At 39.1% G+C, this 20,230-nt stretch overlaps 1 protein-coding gene across 1 annotated transcript in view; it reads right to left on the bottom strand.

The window, feature by feature from the left end:
- The window catches only part of LOC145985907 (uncharacterized), a 123,245-nt gene that overhangs the window by 16,708 nt on the left and 86,307 nt on the right, over positions 1-20,230 (bottom strand). Inside the window, exons 3-4 of the mRNA XM_083120044.1 lie at positions 8,686-8,758; positions 2,186-2,332 (exon numbers count right to left, since the gene is read on the bottom strand). Of these exons, the coding sequence (XP_082976170.1) occupies positions 2,186-2,332; positions 8,686-8,746 (208 nt within the window). The 5' untranslated portion in view covers positions 8,747-8,758. The remainder of the gene's footprint in view (positions 1-2,185; positions 2,333-8,685; positions 8,759-20,230) is intronic.

Here is a 20,230-nt window from a genome sequence, read left to right as displayed (position 1 = left end):
ACACAATCATTAATAAATAAATAAATAAATAAATAACCAAACATTACAGGACACCTACCTTTACATCATAATACGACAAAAAAAGTAGAACCCAGAAACCTTGTTTGGGACTATGATCTCAGCATGACTGGTTATAATGCCATCATAAATTCAGTTGCTTCAGAGAAATAATATTCCCATTTTGTGCACAATTTAGCAGAAGCGTGCAGTAAGGAAAGGCTTGCGTCGTTTTTTAAAACACTTTTCATATCTTAAGTTTGTGTTTTTCAATGCCTTTATACACATTAGAATGGAATTTATTTACAATAAGATATTCACATTCCAGAATTTTCATTTCTACTATTTTCTGTTCTTTTGGCTTGAAACATAAACCGGCTACATCCTTGACGACGCTGGGCGATGCAGCACAACTGACCGCGTTAGAGGAAGAGGACTGCTCGCCTTTCTCCCCACTTTTCGAGTGACTTATGCAGTTCTTGCATGGTCACTGTCCATCCCTGTTCACGAAGAAAAAAGACCGAGGGCAAGCAACACCAAGACTGCATCTGTCTTTGGCAAGGGTGTTGGAAAGAATTCGTCCACATGGGCCACAAGTTCTACTAACTTCCAGAATTTTCTGTGCACCCGTAGCACTGCCTAACGCGATACGATTTTCATGTTTGAAACTCTATAGTAATCAACAAATTACATTATGAAGTTAGCGAGTGATCACCAGTTGTATGCTATTTATAAGAAATGAAATCACAGCCGGTACTTGAACATATTCGTTATGTAGTCAGTTACTCGGAAATATGGAGGGTATGTAACACTGCAGGTAGGGTGAAAAAAAGGAAGGTTAATTTGGAAGCGAGGATGCTGAATTTGTGTGTTGTTTTTTACTGTGATGTTCTGCTGTTTTTTCTTTTCTTTGTGTCGTGGTTTTGTACCTGGTGTAAATGTATGATTCTACATTGAAAATTTCCACCATGGTTGACATACCAGACGAGCCATCGATTTGCAGTGCTGCAGGTAAGGACTTGATTAGGGACCTTCTTTCAAAACCATTCAGTTCGAGAACATATGGTGTAAAGTTGGAGCTTGTGATTGTGAACCATGAGCGATCGTGTCCTGAACTGTGCATAACCAAACCAACTAAGAAAGATGGGAAAGTTTTCATTAGGCAGTTTAAAACATCTCAGTACAACAATATTATGTGATTATGTGGCAGCAGTGATCTTAATAAATTATTTTGTTGGCCATGTGTTTTGTTCAATACAAATTTAGGACCATGGAACTATACAGGCTACAGTGACTTGAGCAATTTTTATAATGCAGTGCAAATACATGAACGTTCCCAGAATCACATCTGCGCTTGCATCCAACTGAAGACAAGTCATGATTCATAATTCTAGCCAAGTAAGAAACCGAAACCCGTCGGTTTATTTAAGATCGAAACTTTATGCTAATAGGATGTTTATTATTTTCAGCGTTAAAAAAGAACGTAATTTAATTTACAGTTGCCCTCAAATATCAAGTAAATCATTATTTTCTTCATGGTTGAAATTTACAAGAGGCTGTTTTTCTTCTTTGAAAACCGTGCAGCGAATATTTCATTTTACGGTATGTATGAACTTCACACACTCAAGCCCGATACTTCACCATTATGCATATTATTGTAAGTAGGGATGTGTGTAGGCCTATAATATATTTGAAATTATAATTAACCGAAATGAAAAATTAACCCATCGCTTGCCTATCACGAAAGGTCACGGCACGCCCCTGCAATTTAATTCTTTTATGCCAATCCAATGTGACAACACTGGGTTGTTCTAATAGGCCCGAATGGTAACAAGGCAGAAAAACAATTTCCCAGAATTCTTTGCCCCCAAGTCTTCCCTCCCTCTCTTCCCTTCCATTGGACCCTCATTGCCCCTTCCTCTTGTTATTACTTCAGGGTGATGGAAAGAGCCTCCCTCTTTGCTTGTCAGCTGCAGAAAAAATGGCCATCTGCAATATCTACTCCATGACAATGTTGCTAGTTAAAGTATTTAAGAATGTTGTTATTTTATTTAAACAACTTTTGAAATTCTTCATAATTTGCTTACATGCACGCCACACCATGCCTCTGTCTTATAAATATAACTTATAGTAAAAGTAAGCAATGAGATAAATAGTGTTACCATCACTATCTTCAGAAAACACTAACCATTAGAGTCCCACATGGAAACAATTTCACAACCTCTTTCACATTCCTCTGTAGGAATCATTTCAGGATCAAAGTTATTCACGGTGCACACATCTGTCTTGTTGTCATATGGATGCCAACTGCACACATAACACTCAACAGCAACACCTGCAAGAACAAAACCATGGATGAGAACTAAGTATTTAATTAAGACACACTTTATTACTCTTACATGTAGAAATGTCAAATGCCAAAGATCAACAATCAAATGTATGTAATCTTTCAACATCAAACATTGGCATTTCCATGAGGAATGAAATTTTGAGGGTGTAAAAAGAAAAATAAGTTTATACATTATATATACACACATTACATATGTTTGCAAAAGTGAAAGCCATAAACTTTTAAGAAAATAATACTACTTGTTTATATTTATAGTATGAAATGACTTGAAACATTATCTATTTTTTCTTGTATTCACTTAAAATGTACACCTTAGTATTTAATGAGTTGTTGTATGATTTTAAGGTAAAACTTGTCGTAGTTATGTTATATTATTAAGAAAGATTACTGTTTATAGAAACAACAACATTCTAACTATTTAATGAAAAATAATTCATTAAAACTCCCAAATTATATTGACGAGTTGGTCTCAATGTAACAAAAACATGAAAAAGTTAATGTATCATTTGAAAACTTTTAGTATTTCAAGTTGACCACCTTAAAACTCTTAGAAGGTATCGTTAGAAACATTTTTCTATTAGGAACATTTTAACCTGCTTGCCTAGGAACACAGCTATAACAAAATGAAAGTGTCACAAGAGTAACACAGACATCATGTCACAAGCATAGAGGTGTGACAAAAAACAAAAAAACAAAACTGGATTGCATAAGTGAAAAACAAAAAGGAGTTGGCAACAACAGTTTTGGTGATATCATGCGACACCCCTAGTCTATCTGTGCTGAAAGTTTGAACTCGCCCGGTTGCGCCAGTTGGGAGTATTGCATCATTGAGTGAACACCTGCAACCATGTTTTGCCGAAAAAATGTCTAGTGTGAATGAAGAATCGACATCAAATTCCTTGTGAAACTTAAGAAATCGGCAACAGAAACATTCCAAATGTTAAGTGTTTGTTGGAATCTGTTGTTACTTGTGATGAGACATGGGTTTTTACCTATGACCCTGAAAGTAAATGCCAGTCTATGCAGTGGAAGTGTCCAGAATCCACAAGACCCAAAAAAGCTCGCATGTCATGTTCAAAATTCAAGGCAATGTTGATTGTCTTTTTCGACATTCATGGAATTGTAATGATTGAGTGGGTTCTGTGGTCAAACTGTAAATCAGCACTTCTACATTGAGGTACTGAAAAAATTAGGAATAAAAGGCCCCAGTTGTGGAGTGATGGATGGATTTTGCATCAAGACAATGTACCCGCTCACAAGGTGCTATCTGTCAAGCAGTTTCTGACCAGCAAAAACATTACTGTGATGCAGCATCCTCCTTATTCCCCAGACTTAGCCCCATGAGACCTTTTTTTTATTTCCTAGGGTTAAATCTGGCATTAAGGGAACCCATTTTTCTTCAGTTGAAGACATTATGGCAAATACGGGAAATCTCCTGAAGGATCTTACTGAAACTGACTTTCATAAATGTTACCAACAATGGCAGCATCGAATGCAGAAGTGTGTGAATGCCGAAGGAGACTACTTTGAATGTGATAACATCACGGAGAACTAATTCTGCAAGTAGACTGAATTATATGTACAATCCCGTTTTTTTTTGTGTGTCACATTTCCTATACCTTTTCTCTAAAATTATTAATGTTGGGCCCGATGGGTGTCAGTTAATTTTTCACGAGGAAACTGTTCTATACTATTGGATTTCTTAGTTGACACTATAAGACCATTTTTGTGGGTTTAGTTGTATGGGAGGGAGGGCAAAGTTTATATGCATGACAAATATGCATCTAAAGTTGAAGCAAGCACAGGTAGACTAACAGATATAACTTAATAAACAAAAAAAAATATATATATACGAGTATATAGGTGGGTGTGGTTGGTTTCCAGGATACACTGTCCCAAAGTTCTGTCTGGCTTGTGCTTGATGAGAGTATCCAAAAACAGAAGGCTGTTATTCTTGCATGGCAAACCTGACATTGCAATTATTTGGGTGCTGCTTGTTATTATGGTCTAGGGACTGAAGAGTTTCCTTACTTACCACAATAGAAATGTTGTTAAAGTACCTATGAAGGTAGCAGGTTTCAATGGAGTTATATGCAGTGCTTCGAGCTCCACGTTTTCCATGAAAAGCCTGCTATGGTAGGCGAGAGTGGGGTACCAATTGCCACTCTATCAGTGTGGTTGTAGTAATGTCCCCTGTAGCTGAAATAGGACAACATCAGTGTGTGTTTGAATAGTATGATGATATCTGGTGCAAACTGGTGTTCTGGTATATCCAGTATCCTGAAGTGGCTCTTTGGTGAAGAGTGACACTACATGGAAGCAGACTAAAAACACACGGCAACATACAAATGTGCTGCAGAGTCTGGATGAATTTTGTGGAGTTTTTCAAGTAATGTTCACATTTCTCTGTCAGTGGTTGTAGCTGGGCCAGCAGGAATTTGGTGAGTCTATATGCTTAGGGTTACCAGATTGCTATAAGGAAAATTTAGGACATGATGTCCCAAAATGTAGGACATTGAGTCAAAATGTAGGACACAAAACATTCGCAATAAATAATACATATTTCTATAGAACACGTTAGAGAGTAATTTAAAATTCACAATTTTCAGTTTTTAAAAAAAAAGATTTGTTAATGAATCTTTAATGCAAAATTTCCAAACTTGTAATCATACTAAACAATGAACCTCTTACTAGATTTTAACTGGTAATTCTCAGAGGAGCCAATTTTCTCAACACTTCAGGTTTTAGTCAAAATATATTTATGAGAGACTGGACAGTCAAACTCTTTTAAATTATATGGACCAGTACCAAACTTTTTACACTTATGATAAAATATTTCTCTCGTGAGTCCTCAAGATTTGCATTATGACCTGTATTGGCAAACAAATATTCAGCAATTATGGTAATTTGAAATGATTCCAGAAGTTTCATTTTGGGTAGTTTTTAGTTCAATAACAGAGTTTCTACCAAAATAACAAATCCAAAATTCTTGACTTTTTCAGGACTTTTCGTGACATTTTTTTTCAGTTTTTCTTAACCTTTATTTATTTTTGACCCCTACTTAGGTAAAGTTGGAAATTAGCACAATTAAGAAAATCAATATCTATTTAATAAAAAAAACCTAGCAGAAGTCCAGTTAAGATGAAAATAGAAGTTGTATTTAACCAGAGAATTAGACCTGCTTTATCTATTAATACCCTCGGACTGCACTTTGCAGACTAGCGAGACTCTGGCGTCTCGATTCACAGTCTGTATAATCTTATGTGGGGCTTGTGTTGTTGTTCCTATATGTTTGTGATTGCCCCTTCATCCATCTTATCTTACCACCATTCATCCTCATCCTCGCGATTAGCCAAAGGGGCAGAAAAGTTAAGTAAAATAAACTAAATCAACTAATCAGTCATTGTGATAGCAAAAATTCTTGACCACAAGTATAATTTATTGACTTCTTCACCTACTTGTTGATTTCTTTACTTTTTCTTGACTTCCATGACTTTCTTGACTGGTAGACACCCTAAATAACTTTGTTCTCTATACTCCTGCTTTATAATCAAAATGATGAATAAGAATGGGAAACATCTTGCTCGATCCCAAGGCAAGAAATTACCCTTTTAATGGCACTAGGGTCTTGTTGGGGAGCCTGTACAGTCATGCTGTTCCATTCGGTGTCAGTTGGTCCTGAGTTTGTTTCGAATAGAATATAATCGCCTTTGTTGAGTGAGCATGTTTCAGCCTCATGGGCCAGTCTTGCCACAAACCCTTGTTAAATACATATTACAACAGACTCTTTACACTTTCTGATAATCGCTGTTAGAGTAGAAAAATAAAACACATAGCCTATACCTATAATGTAAACAATTAATGTACTGACGATACGGTTAAATTTAAAACCACAATTAGAGTAGAGTCCTATTATTACAGAGTTAAAGCTATTCCTAAGACGAATACCTCATTTCTGTTCATTACAGCAAAGGAAGCCAGGCATTATAATTTGGACAGTAGATGTTTCTTTAAGTTTCATTTATGTGTTGCAGAGTCAAGATCCTCTGAGGTCAGTGATGGGGAGAGGGGGGGGGGAGTTCATTCTATTCTTTCATCGTCGTGACTATGAAATAAATGAAGTTTCTTCGGAGTTGCTCTGTCTTTTCTTTCAATTGTTGCTGTGGAATCTAGGGGGAAGTTTAGGTGGAGTCTGCTAGAAGTTCTGAAATGTTATTGTCGTAGTCTGCACCCTGGAGAATAACTGAGTTTTCTCTTTATCAGTTGGTAGTGTCACGATGTTCTGGTCTTCTTCTAGGGTCACCACCTTTCTCTGCTGAAAAGATGTTGTGTCTCGGCGGAACAGCCCATTTAAAGGCCACGTATGTTTCTCAGGTATTTCTTGAGTGGTCTTGTTGGAAAGATCTTTGGCAGACTGCTCGATGCTGCTGATTATGTTCCTGATGTGGATGCTTCTTGGTACTGGAGTGTAGCATACTCCACACGCAGTGAACTTGAGAATGCTGACTGAGATTTACTACACATCCACCTGCAAATCTCTCACTCTGTACCTCCGTTGGACTGGGAATGGATTGACTCCACCACCAGATCTTGCTTGGAAATACAAACTACTGCAAAACAAACTAGAAAACTTACCCATCTACAAGCAACCAGCCCACCAACAGCCCAACCACCCAACCAGAACACCAAGTGGACTGTGGTCAACCTAATGATTCAACATTTGATGAAGTCACAATCTCCATCTTTTCGAGGAGTCTGAGGGGTGCGACTTCACACTTTAAAAAAACAACTTATTTTTGGAATTTTGAAAAGTCAAGGAGTCATTTATAATTTGGAATAAATGGTAGACTTATATGAAAGCTTTGTTCTTGCTTGGTTTCCGCATTTTATACTCACTGTTTTTGGGAACTACTTCATGTTGATAACTCTGCTGGAATGTTTGTTAACTAAATTTTGTTTCTGTTAGTGACTATCAAAATAGTAAGCTTTTTGCTTTTTCAAAATTTGAAATCAACGATGACAATTTCCAGGGATAGACGACTAACCAGTTCAGAAAATTTATCCGTGAGGCATTATATTGATATATTTACTACATTATGTTCGTGTGTATTTTTCGGATTAAGAAGAACATGATTCATAAAGACCTAAAGAAGGTTCATTGCTATGTGTTGAGTATCTATAGGCACTAAAAACCTGTAAAATAGGTAGGCAAATATGCATTAAAGACGATGAAAATACACGAGCTCCACAGAGGATTATACTAGTTGTGGGCTCAGACGCCAGAGCCTCGTTAGTCTGCAAAATGCATTTCAGGGTATACTACGTGGAAGTTGCACGTTTACTGATTTGAAGGTTTTCATTCTATCTTTTTTTAATCGCTTTTATATTACTTTTGACTTATGGTGGTATAACTCAAAGACAGGTCAGCGCCAGAAGGAGGTGAGGAGGGCGAACGCCCCCGACTTAGAAAGAAGAAAGACGTTATGTAAATAAGTACTCCTTTAGCTTAAGTATGAGCCTCTGCATGGCATGTTAGTGATATTTCAAATGTGACTGCCCAGGGGTGAGGCCAGAAATTTTTGTAGGAGGGTTAGGCCATTGATAAAACTTGAATAGTAGAAATAATAACAATAACAATTATTGTCATGGTTATTAATACACAACAATAATTATTATAATTAATAGAAATAAACAAATTTTATTCCAAACTATTATTATTATTAGGGAAACTTTACTCGATCTACTAGACAATTGAATATCCAGCACATCTGCTTTTCATTCTCTTTTAATTTTTCATGCAGTTAGTGTATTCAAATACATAGTTATTCTACTGTTCTTCACTCTTACATACCTCGTTCAATAATAATAAAAAAACAACTAAAAATTCGGAGAAAATTTTAGTCCTAAAATTTATCAAAAACTCAATTTTGGTTTTTGGTTATCATGGAAACAAGGCTAAAATTTATGTTGTTTGACCTCTCACATGAAACCTAATTTTTGGAATTTTGAAACATGCGGATGCAGAACCATTTATTCTATGAATTAAATAGTAGAATATGAAAAGAAAATATAATAATAACACGTTTTCTGTATTTTACACTTAATGTTTACGATCTAGCGTAGTTTATACTTCGGTTATTCTGTTAGAATACTAACAAAACTGAACATTATTTCTGTTATTAAAAATAAAAAAAACAACAACTTGAAATAAACTATGCCAATTTTCAGGGAGGATCGACCCCCTCCCGACTGCTTCACAGAAAATATTTCCCCAACCTCCTGCGCATATTTTTCCGGCGCCATTACTGTCTAAATAATATGGCAAATCGTGTACTCACTTTCTCCGACGTAAAGAAACATGACAAGCAGTCCATAACAGTACGTTGCGAAATCCATCATGTGATCGATCACCTGCAAAGAAAGAAAAGAAACATTAACATCCGACACAGGAAAATTTTATAAAAAATACTTAATTCGTAACCTAATCGTTGTAAAAATAAAAGTGGAAGCTGATAAACTGTAAATTACTGCTTAAAAGGCACAGCAAAATAAATATTGTTTAGTAGACTAGAAAAGTTTGAAATGTTTTGTCAAATGAAAACACAAAAAGTACTTTAAATATAGAGGTATTTCGATTCTCTTCAAATCATAACTTGCTTCTCACCGTATGTGCGTGAGAGCACCCCCTCCCCAAAAGAGGGTTTCACCAAGAACCACCGACAACATTTGACCGTGTAGAGACAAACAATCGTGTACAGTCATGGACACTTCCAATTGTCTCGATAATAATAATATTGTAATTAGAGTAATTATAATTAATTAAATTAAAATAATATGAAATTGTAAATTAATTATTGATTATTATTACATGAATAGATAAAACATAGTAAAATAATATATAATATAATATATATATTATATATATATATTATATATATTATCTAGCTGCTTACAAGTAGTTAGGACTGCCAACATTTGTGTAAAAACAACTGCCCTGGTAAGGAAATAAATGTCAAATAGATAAATAATTGAATATTCATTGAATAACAAGAAAGGCGGTTGAAGATCTCCACGCTTAGAGGTGACGAAGGAAAGAGTGGGAGGGAGACCGGCAGTCGGTAGGTACGCCTAGGCCCTCATGGGCTGTTGCGCAACGGATTATTTATAACTAGTAGTGTGCATAAATCTTTGGAACTATTCTTCAAACCCGTACGATCCCAATTCCTTGCCTTTCATAAGTCCGGCGGAAATAAATAAACATCGAATACATAACAAATGCTTAACAAGTATATTTTCATAATTTAATTTTTAGTACAAGTCTCTCGGTGGGGGTCCTGACTCCCTGGACCCCCCTAAATACGTCTTTGGCCACTGACATTTATTTTGCTGTCACATGGAGTCATGATAGCAAAGAAGCCGAGACAAGATGAAACTCTGGGATTAGGCAAACTTGAATTGGATATTTCAGCAAAATATATCTACCTTATATTACAAATGTCGTGACAACTGTGATATTTAGGAAACTAAGACACTGCGGGGGAAAGAGAATCAATCAACCCTTCGACCTCCGATCCGGTATCCGGACTTGCGATTAATATATAGATACGGGAATTCATAAAATGTTACAGTTCTTTCTGCATCGTATGACAATGTTATACTACAGCAAGACTATGGAAGGCGATTTGAACAAAATAATTCAATCCTACTCCAGAAGGAGTGGTCCGGTATCCTACTGACCTCTCCTTAGCTGAATTTCCATTTGGTCTTTTTCTTGTATATACCAAAAATTCTTTGCTTTGCATTTATATAATGTGATTTTTTCGACAGAGCATATTCTAGATTAACATTCAAATTCTGATAATGTAAGCCACCACAACAAACTTAAATAAATAAATAAATCACTTCATCAAACACGCACGCCACTAATCAGTCCTGTGGAAGATTGAAGTGCCAGATAGTTTCCATACACGCTGGCAGGTGGCTCTGTCTACTCCGATGCACAGAAAACTCCACCACGCGGCTGAGCCTCAAACCAAAAGCGCTTGTCTTTTTTGTTATTCCATTTCAGAGTTACGTGCCTCGTCTAAAATTTTCAAACTTGGAGAAGGTAAAATGAACCATAGTGGAGAAGCATTTCTGAAATCTTGGTTGGAATGTTGGTAAACCTATGATGCACAATCAGATGCAAAGAAATTCGAGCCTTAGTTTCTTTGCAATTGGTCTGATTTAGCCAGACGTGCGGTGACGTCGACACTTGGGCTAGCAATCAGCAGGGGCGGCGCCAGGGGGTCGAGAGGGGGTGCTTGCGCGCCCTTAATTTTCTTTCGTACCCCCTACGTTCAACTGAAAACACTAACATTAATAGGCCTATGTAATATTATGTCATGTCGTCATATCGAGCGTCGAATGATAGGTACTGAAGTAAGAACGTTATTGTTCTATGCAACAGGCAAGCACTGAAAGAGGCGAGGATACTTTTCTGTACTGGCGGCAGCCTCTGTAAAGATCAGCGGCAGTTTGTTTTCTTTCGTCAGCATTGTTGTTATGATGGTTTTCTTCTTTTGTTTCATCAAGTGGCCTGTTCATGGTTTTTGATAATTGCCTATAGCTTATTGTGAGTTTTGTTTTTCTCTTTTGCATTGTTGATAAACGGTTTATTTTCCGCCTACTTGTTCTTCCTTACACTGGAGCAAAATTTACATGAAGGGTAGTTTTCTTCTTAATACGTTCTATGTATTTGTTCCACGTAACACGTCTAGTAAACGTACCATTTCAAGCTTTTTCAAAAACTATTAGGAAGAGGCCCAATGTTCACGAAGAAATTTTACAGTTCGTTGTTGGGGATGGTGCGGCAGAAGGGATTTTAAAGATGACACAGTTGCTGTGCTCTTCGTATTTTGTCTTGTGGCAGACGGAAGGTATAATGTACTACGTATGTATTTTGTACCTCCATTGATTACATTGAAAAGGTTCAAAAATTGTGTTTTTAAGGGCAGGATGATTTTTTTGTGTATTTCACTACATAGTTCAATAAGACTGCAACGTGTATCTGAATGTTTACACTGTATAACTACTTGCTTGGAGTAGAATACTTAATACATATCATCATGGACGTCCGGGGGGGGGGAAGGGTGGGGGGAGCATCCCTGGAAAATGAATGCCAATCTAAAGTTATATATTTCACACATAAATTACTGATTGAAATTAAAATATATGTTAATCAGTAGCGGCGATTAGGGATGCAGTTGCCCCCCGCGTTTTGCTTTCTTGCCCCCCGCACTATGCTAAACCTTATCTACCAAGGGAAAGTAAACTGCCCTTGCCCCTCCCCCCAGTTTACACTTTCCTCCCCCAGTTTTGAAAGATTGCATGCGTGTTTCATGTTTTCCTTATTTTCAGAATCGCACCCCATAAATTTCTCTCCGCACCACATCAACACCTCTAGATGAATAATCCTGCGCCGCCGCTGGCAATCAGTAGCGTGCTCAAAGGGGGGTTGGTGTGGGTCATACCCCTCCCCCCATTTATGTCCCAGTATTCCTAAAAAATAGAACGTCAATACCAGGAAAAGATTGCAAAATGATGGATGAGTACTAAAAAAGTGCAAGCCCTCATTCGAAATTAAGAGATGATTTGATTTGACCACTATGCCAGAGATCCTGGGTTCGAATCTCGGCTTGGCCATGGGTATTCTTTGTGTGTGTTCCTTCATCAATTTTATCGTATGATCTTCGCGATTAGCCAAAAGTGGCGGAAAAGCGAAGTAAAATAAACCAAATCAATCAATGATTTGATTTGACTTCTTTTGTTACTTACCGTCGCTTTTTTTGTCACATTTGGTTAATTGCGAAGATGATACGATAAAATTAATGAAGGGACAAAACACAAAGAACACCATGCCCAGGACGGGGTTCGAACCCGGAACTCTTGGTATCGTATCGCGCTGTGATAACCACTCCCCCACGGTTGGTTGATTTGGTGTTTTAAGTTCACTTTATGCACAGAAACAAAACAGGTAACAAAACACTTTTTTTGTAGTTTCTTCAATAATATTCATTTGGCTTTTCGAGTTCTGAGATACATTTTTCATTACAAATTATTTCATTATTCACTGCAGAGTACAACACATAAGGAACAAGAATGCACGCTCATCACGGGTTCGAATCCCGGCCTGGATTGTTCATATGAGGTCCCTTCATCAATTTCATGATGTCACTCATCCTCATTTTTGCGATAACCAAATGTGGCAGAAAAGCGAAGTAAAATAAACCAAACCAACAACAATATGAACGCGCGTTTTCTTGCCCAAATAAATATATCCGTTAGAGGCCAAGAGATTAGTATATTTAAATAAAACACTACTAAAACGAGAGCGAGAGAGAGCCTGAGCAAATATTTGTAATTTAATTATTATATATTCCATATTTGAAAAAAGAAAGAAAAAAAGAAAGAAAGCATAACATCATTGTCTGCACATAAGACGTCCCCATTTCATAAATAATACAACTACATCCCATATTATACATACATCTTGTACAACGTGTAAAAAGTTGTGGTGTAAATACAGATAACATAAGTACTGCAGAAAATTTTAGAGGATTTGTAAAAAGAAATCGAAGGGAAACCTATCTGTCTTATAGGAGATAGACTAGGGACCTTAAAGCACGTGCTTTCAACCATTGCAGCGGGGGGCGAGGGGGCAAGGGAGGTAGAGGCTGAAATCTTCCGTTTTCCTTCGGGCGGCCGTTTCTTTATCTGCAAGGAATTTAGAGTATTAGCTATACCTGGAACTGGTGAGGCGGAGGAAGAGCGAGCTAGACCAGCTTTGCCCGCGGATCGCATCTAGGGACGAGAAGCGCGTGAAAAAAGAAGTGTTGCATATGAACTGTGGCTTTAACAGAATATTGTGATTTGAAAATGATTAGAGATGTGAGATTGATTGATCTATCTCTGCTAGACTAGCTACTCCTCGGTGCACGTCACTGTCGTTTAGGTTTCGCAATAATTACACACAATAAGAATATCAGAATAAAGAAAAGTTGACTGCGGAACGGCATGGGTTAGTGTCCGCCTGGGTTCAGTCTCTAGGTTCTCGGCCTGTGTATCGGACCGGTGGCAACCCACCATTGTGAGGAAATTGGGGAGCTACGAGCGCTGGAGCGTAACCCAGTGTGGGAAATCTATAACGGCTGAGGGGTCGACGTGCTGACCCCACATCATTACCGGTTGAAGAACTCCACATTTCTAGGTAGGTTTGTGGAAGGAAGATTGGCAGTTAGGAGAAAAGCCCAGGCCCTTCCTGGGCTGTAGAGCCACGGGTTATTTGTTATTGTTCTAGAATCGAAAATAAGTTCGACAATACCTTTAAATGATTTCAGACAAAATTCGAAGTTTAGATTGATTTTGAACCAATATTGTGTGGAAAAACTGTATTGTGTGATTATACAACAGGTATTTTTTTTATATATTCTGATGCAATTTTTGAATATTCTCTGGAAAATTTATGCTTGTAATTGGAGTAGAATAGTCGCCCACTAATAAACAATATTTTGAACAACTTTCAATTGTTACAATTCTTAAGTACCGGTATCGGTGGCAATCAGTAAGAGTATCGGTATCGGTTCAAAGTAGTATCTGCTCGAAGTTCTGTGTCTTACATCTTAGCATTAAAGAAGAACTTGTAATCTAACACATGCCGCCATCCTTCATCAATTCGTTACACATTACAGTTGTGATTCAATGAAATTTCGGGCACATATCCTCTATGTTCTACGTAGCGGCAAAGGCGTCGACTTGTAATTAAAGGGCCCCGGGTTCGAAAAATGGAAGTGTGACTACTACATGGGAGGGACCTCAATTAATTTGCATCTCGTGTGTGTGGCGTGTGCGTATATAAAACCTGATTTCATAAGAAACATTCCCCCGCTCCACTTAACATTTTTCAAAAAAATAGTTCCTGCATGCAAATTGTGCTTGTTCGATTTCCATTGGCAGTGACAAACCAAACACGAATTGTTTCTTCCATAACTGGAGGCCAGCAGTTCGCAGCTACAAGTCCTCCACGCTTTCAATGAACCAACTGAACCTGTAGTATGTGCTTCACTAGAGTATTCAATCAGCCAGGCGTCCATCACGCAACAAAAGAAACCATTTGTGGTGCCATGCATGTTTGCAGAGAGCCATCACGTAACTCGCAGCTCATGTGGCCCGTGCTCTGAAGACAAATGAAAGACAACATTCTCTAGATGCGTAGGGTTTAAAGAATCTTCAGCACGTCACTTGAGCTGCATTCGTTAGCATTAGCAACTTGGGTGCGTTCCAACACTCGCGATGAAACGCGTATTCACACGAAAACAACTGGTGCTACGTACAGTCGATGGTGAAGATAAAAGTCGACGCGGTGAAAGAATTGAGACAAGACTTTTCGACTCCAAATGATACGGGATTCTTACTTTATCCTCAGTCATAAGCAACCTTCAGCCAGTCAACATCTGCTCTCCACCGCAGTTGAACCAAGAGTGTAGGAAAAGTAGCGGTATTCCGGAAACTTACCCAACTCCCTGCTACTCTGCTGCGGCTGTTAAATTTGGCAATGCAATGGATAACAAAGCGTTCTCGTCACCATGGTAACACAAATTCACCGATTGATTGAAGGTTCAACACACACTCTTTCTACACAAGTGACAAATGTTCACCATCAACTCTGAATTCTCGTCGTCAGAGAACAGTAGATTACTGTCCAGTGCTATTTCTCTAGCTAATCCACCATTAGCTGGTGGAAAGTCGCCTCACCCTTATCCAATATGACAAGAATGAAGATTCTGGAGTTCCTCTTGACTCTAGTTACAGGCACTACACCATTCATCCACATTATCGAGAGCAATGAAACTCGTCTTCTTTGAGATTTCTCAGAGCGTGACAGGCATTCCTGAAATTTATCCTAGTACTATATGCAACCCACCAACACCTTGTGTAAGTTGGGTGGCCTAGTATAAAACGTTGTTCCTGAAACTTTTGGTGAACAACCCAGGCATATACAGACATTACAGGAAAACAAGCGCCAGGAAAAAGTAATGAAACACTATTAAAACGCAAGATAAACAAAATGCAGATTCAAATTGTATTGCGTAGCGTATAGTAGAACCACAGGCAAAAGAGCTTGCGCAGACCCGCGACTCCTGCGCATCTTCCTTCCGCGTGGAGGGGAGACAGAGTGGAGCAGGCTTCCTTATGGACCAAGTTGAACCGATGGAGGGGAACGTGCGCGAGTGGGTTTTGGCCGAAGGTTATTTTTTCTTGTTACTGCTCTATAATTCTTGGGAGTTTACTTTTAAATTCTTGGTGGTCCACCTTCTCCGTTGCATGTCACAGTTCGATAGTGGTAGATCGACCACTTTGGCCCCACACTGCAATCTGGAACTGGAAAGAAGCCACTTCCAATGAAACGATAAGTCATACACAAGATGGGGTCGAGAGAGGGCTGGCTGGCTGGAGAGATACAACGTTGCCAGGTCTACTGTCTTGGTTGTGGATAGGGGATGCGGTCATCCAGCAGCAGTGATGGTGGTATAGAGCCGCAGTGATCCAGTCGGTATGGTGCCTGAATGCCACGCAGGAGACCCGGGTTCGATTCAAGGGTGGGTGATCTCTGGTGGTAATATTTCCGCCAATGCCTCTTCATAGAGCGGCTCTGAATTTCACCTAGCCCCGATATAATTGGCACTTGGGGGTAACTTGATGGTACGGATCACACCACCTCCACAGATGGCCGACATTGGGAATGTGTAGGGCTCTACTTCTCCATCCTCTCGTATGCCCAGCACATTTCAACATGACATGAAGGCAAATAGGGGAATATGTGAACCAACTCGTTCACAACCATGGCAATTTGTGGCGTTGATGCGATCAGCACCACGGTTCGGCCACCTTTACCCTCCAGAGATGCCCCAAGGTACCCAATACTAGAGGCTGGGTGAACCCAGAGCCGCCTTATGAACTTGACATTGCTGGAAAAATTCCCACCCGAGATCAACCACACAGGGAATCGAACCCACACATACGCACACAAAATATGCATATATTGCTGGCTTCATTGTGCGTGTGTGTGTCAAAAGTTTTCCGTTGTATTTTTGAAGGTGAATGCATGCATATTACTGTTAATATTAGTAGTTACAATAATTTAAAGAGCATTAAAATTGTGATTTTCTTTATTTATTTCTTCTATTTTTCGTTCCTTGTTGCAGTTTGTTCTCCCGCGTGCAGTCAGACGCCCTATCGAGTGGACCACAGCAGTACTAGTATGCTTGGGTAGCAAATGATAAAAAATAGTGCGTAGTATTGTTATTATTAATACTACCAATGATGACTAAGGAAAAACATTAACACTATCTTCATAAGAAATCATTAATTTTGTCACACTTGTATTTCCCCTGAACATTCACTGTTGCACTAATGATTTTCTTTTATCCAATATTATTGCATTTTGAGAACTTTTAGTCTAGAAATGTTGTTATACAACTAATGGAACCAATAATTCAATTCCTTGAATATTATTTGTTCACTCGAACTCAAAGTTTCGAATTCGAAAACACTATATCAACTTCTTCTTTTGCAAGCGTTCAAAGTCTGAATAAAGAAACCATAAACTACATTTACTCCTCTTTAGCCAATAATATACAGTCATTTTCACAAAATTTCGGTGTAGTGGCAGTGATTGTACTTATGAAGTTCGAAAGCACAAACATTTACTTTATGAGCGTGTCTGGGTTTTATTTTTGTTACAAATGCACCATTATATTATTATGGGGCCACGGACGCTTGAGTATAGTGGGGGGGGGGGGGGGGGCGGATCGCTCACACACACCCTGTTAATTCGCACCCTGCATACAGAACGCGACGGAAATTCACACAATTGACGTCCTGGGACTCATTTACAAGGAACGACTTCAAATGACCGCCGTGTGTGTACAGAAATTCCCCAACAGATTGCTACAAGGGCCATTACTTCCCTGCCTAACGACCCCCTGGGTAAACTTCTGGAGTTTTACGAGGTTCAAATCTAGGGAAAAATGCATTTTTCGGGTGCAAATTATTTTCTGGTATTCTCTGCGAGACAACTATAGAGAAAGTGTGTGTGTGTGTGTGTGATGCAGCAAACAGCTTCTTTCCAAACCCACACGGTTGAGTGAGTTGGTGTTTTAAGTCCACTTTATGCACAGTAAGACTAATCGGGACTGGACCTACAGTTTAAAGTGGGGATCCGAACCACTATGTGCCTCCACCGCCAAACCCACACGGATACGTGGCAGAGAGCACTACCTGAAAATATTCAAGTTTTATAGTGTTCGTCATTCTCCCTTCAAGCTTTGGGGACATATGCATAACTTAGGGGGGGGGGGGTAGAGTTGCGAAATTTACTCAAAGAGTACGCATTACAGTTGCCGTTACGCTGCATGCAAAAGTAACAAGTCGCTACCGTTACTTTGCCACACAATAAGGGCATTCAACTGTTTACACTGGTATCACATTTGTCATACTCCAAAATGCATGTTTTCCTAGTACAACTTTATGCAGACTCTGAAGCCGAGCATGTGTGGTGGAGTGGTTAGCATAGCGCGATACGATGCCAAGGATCCCGGATTCGAATACCGGTTAAGACATATGTTTGGGTTTGTCCTCAATGAGAAACTAGAGAATTGAGTATAAACTGGTAGGCTATATGTGAAAACTGAGCACGTTAAGTGATCGAATTTCGATCCCGCCACTGAAGTTACAGGGTTCTTTCTGAGCGTCCCTTCCATCAATTTTTCATTTAATCACTCACCCTGATCGTCGTGATCAGCCCAAAATAGAAGAAATGTATTTCACTGCACATTTTCAAAATAGCGGAACAATTTTCAAAAATGGAGTGAAGTTATACAGCGCTCATTTGAGAGATAAAGACATGGAGAATCAGAAGAAAGGTCACACGAGATGAGAACACGTTCTCTAGCTTTATTTGTGCCGAAGTTATACACTATGTTGCCATTCGTCACCGGACACCCCATACCAGTACGTTAATCCGGTCGCAGCACCACATCAGTATCGTGTAGGGCCACCTTTCGCCACAGTGACGTCTGGAACCCTTCGAGGAAGACTTTCCACCAATTTGCGATACGTGTCAACGGGAATCCTGCAAAGCGGCAAACAGCTCAGTGGTGTTTTTTTGGGTGGCATGGCCTGGTTCTCAACCGGCGCTCCAACTCGTCCCAAAGGTGTTCAATGGGGTTGATATCTGGACTTTGGGCTGGCCAATGAAGTTTTTGCACACCCATGTCCTCGAACCACGTGTTGATAATGCCTGCCGTATGACATGGAGCATTGTCGTGCTGAAACAGGTATGGGCCAATACCGAATTGTTCCCACAATGTCGGTAGCGCAGAATTGTGCAGAACCTTTTGGTATGCATCAGCATTCATGTTCCCCGAACTAAAACAAGAGGGCCAAGACCATACCACGAAAAGCAGGACCACACCATGATGCCACCTCCGCCGAATTTCACTGTGGGTACGATACAGTCCTGTAAACAGCGTTCACCGGGCATACGCCACATCTGGTAGCGCGATTCATCACTCCATAGGATGGATTTCCATTGTTCGAGAGTCCAATGACGGCGTTCCTTGCACCACCGGAACCGACGGGTCGCATTGCGGGCTGTGATAATCTGCTTGTGAACTGCTGTGCGACCATGAAAACCAAGTGCGACGATCTTCCAGCGGACAGTACGATCACTTGCAGCACTACTGGAAGCCGATCGAAACTCCTGTGTCACCATCTGTAATGACGCCTTCCGGTTTGACTTCACCACACGTTTCAAGCATCGACGGTCACGATATGTTAATATTTTCTGTTTACTGGGTCTGAGTCAGCATGTCACGACCCCCCCCTCTCGCTTCCACTTCACAATAACATCACTTACTGTCGACCGGGTTATCTGAAATTTGTTGGAAATCTCACGGGTCGAATGCCCAAACCTGTGGGCTCCAATGATCATCCCTCTTTCCACCTCACTCAGTTCGCGTCGTCTGTCCATATTGACTGCTGTAGATGGTACGAGTGTATTCTCAACCGGCAACGCCTTTTATAGGTTGTATGAAGTGTACAGACGATCCCGAGCTCTTTTTGAGGGGTGTCCGGTGACGAATGGCAACATAGTGTACATCAATATTTTGAGAATAGCAATTTTCAATATGTGCACTTGGGAACTGCCCAAAACTGTAGGAGTGGAAGGACCGACCCCGGTGAGATAACGCAACTTTAAAATCAGCATCGTTATTTCAAATTAGAAAACATAACTTTTTTTTCATAGTCAATAATAAAATAATTTGTATTTCAGCAGAATGATCAAAGGAAAAACGAGTTAATAAAAAAAAATGAGTGTCAAATATAGGAAGCAGGTTGACACGTTCTTTCAGTCAAAAGAACATGATAATATGTATAAGTACAACACAATAAAAATGATCACATGAAGACTCGTAGCATTTACGTGATGCCTCTCAGGGTATTGGGTAATATCTCTCTTCGTTCGTTGTTCAAACCAAATCAAAATCAAGTTTTCACTAAGAAAAGAAAGTATATTTTACTTCTTAGCAAAATAAAAATACTTATATGCGAAGTTCCATCGAGATTTCAAAGAAAGAACAATATTTTACAATTCACCTTTATCACTCTTTAAAACTCAATTCTTCTTCTTCTTCTTTTTTTGTCCCTGTCAACATTATCTTGTCGACTTTGGACATCGTTATTGTTTTTTATTTGTTTTAATGTTTTCTTCTAAAGTTGATAGTTAGTCTCACAAATTAATCGGAATCACAAATATATAACAATTATTATAAATAATTCACA

This window comes from Lepisma saccharinum, chromosome 3 (genome assembly GCF_977018435.1).
Source record: "Lepisma saccharinum chromosome 3, izLepSacc3.1, whole genome shotgun sequence".
Taxonomy (NCBI): Eukaryota; Metazoa; Arthropoda; class Insecta; order Zygentoma; family Lepismatidae; genus Lepisma; species Lepisma saccharinum.
This window is presented reverse-complemented; position numbering and strand designations above follow the sequence as displayed.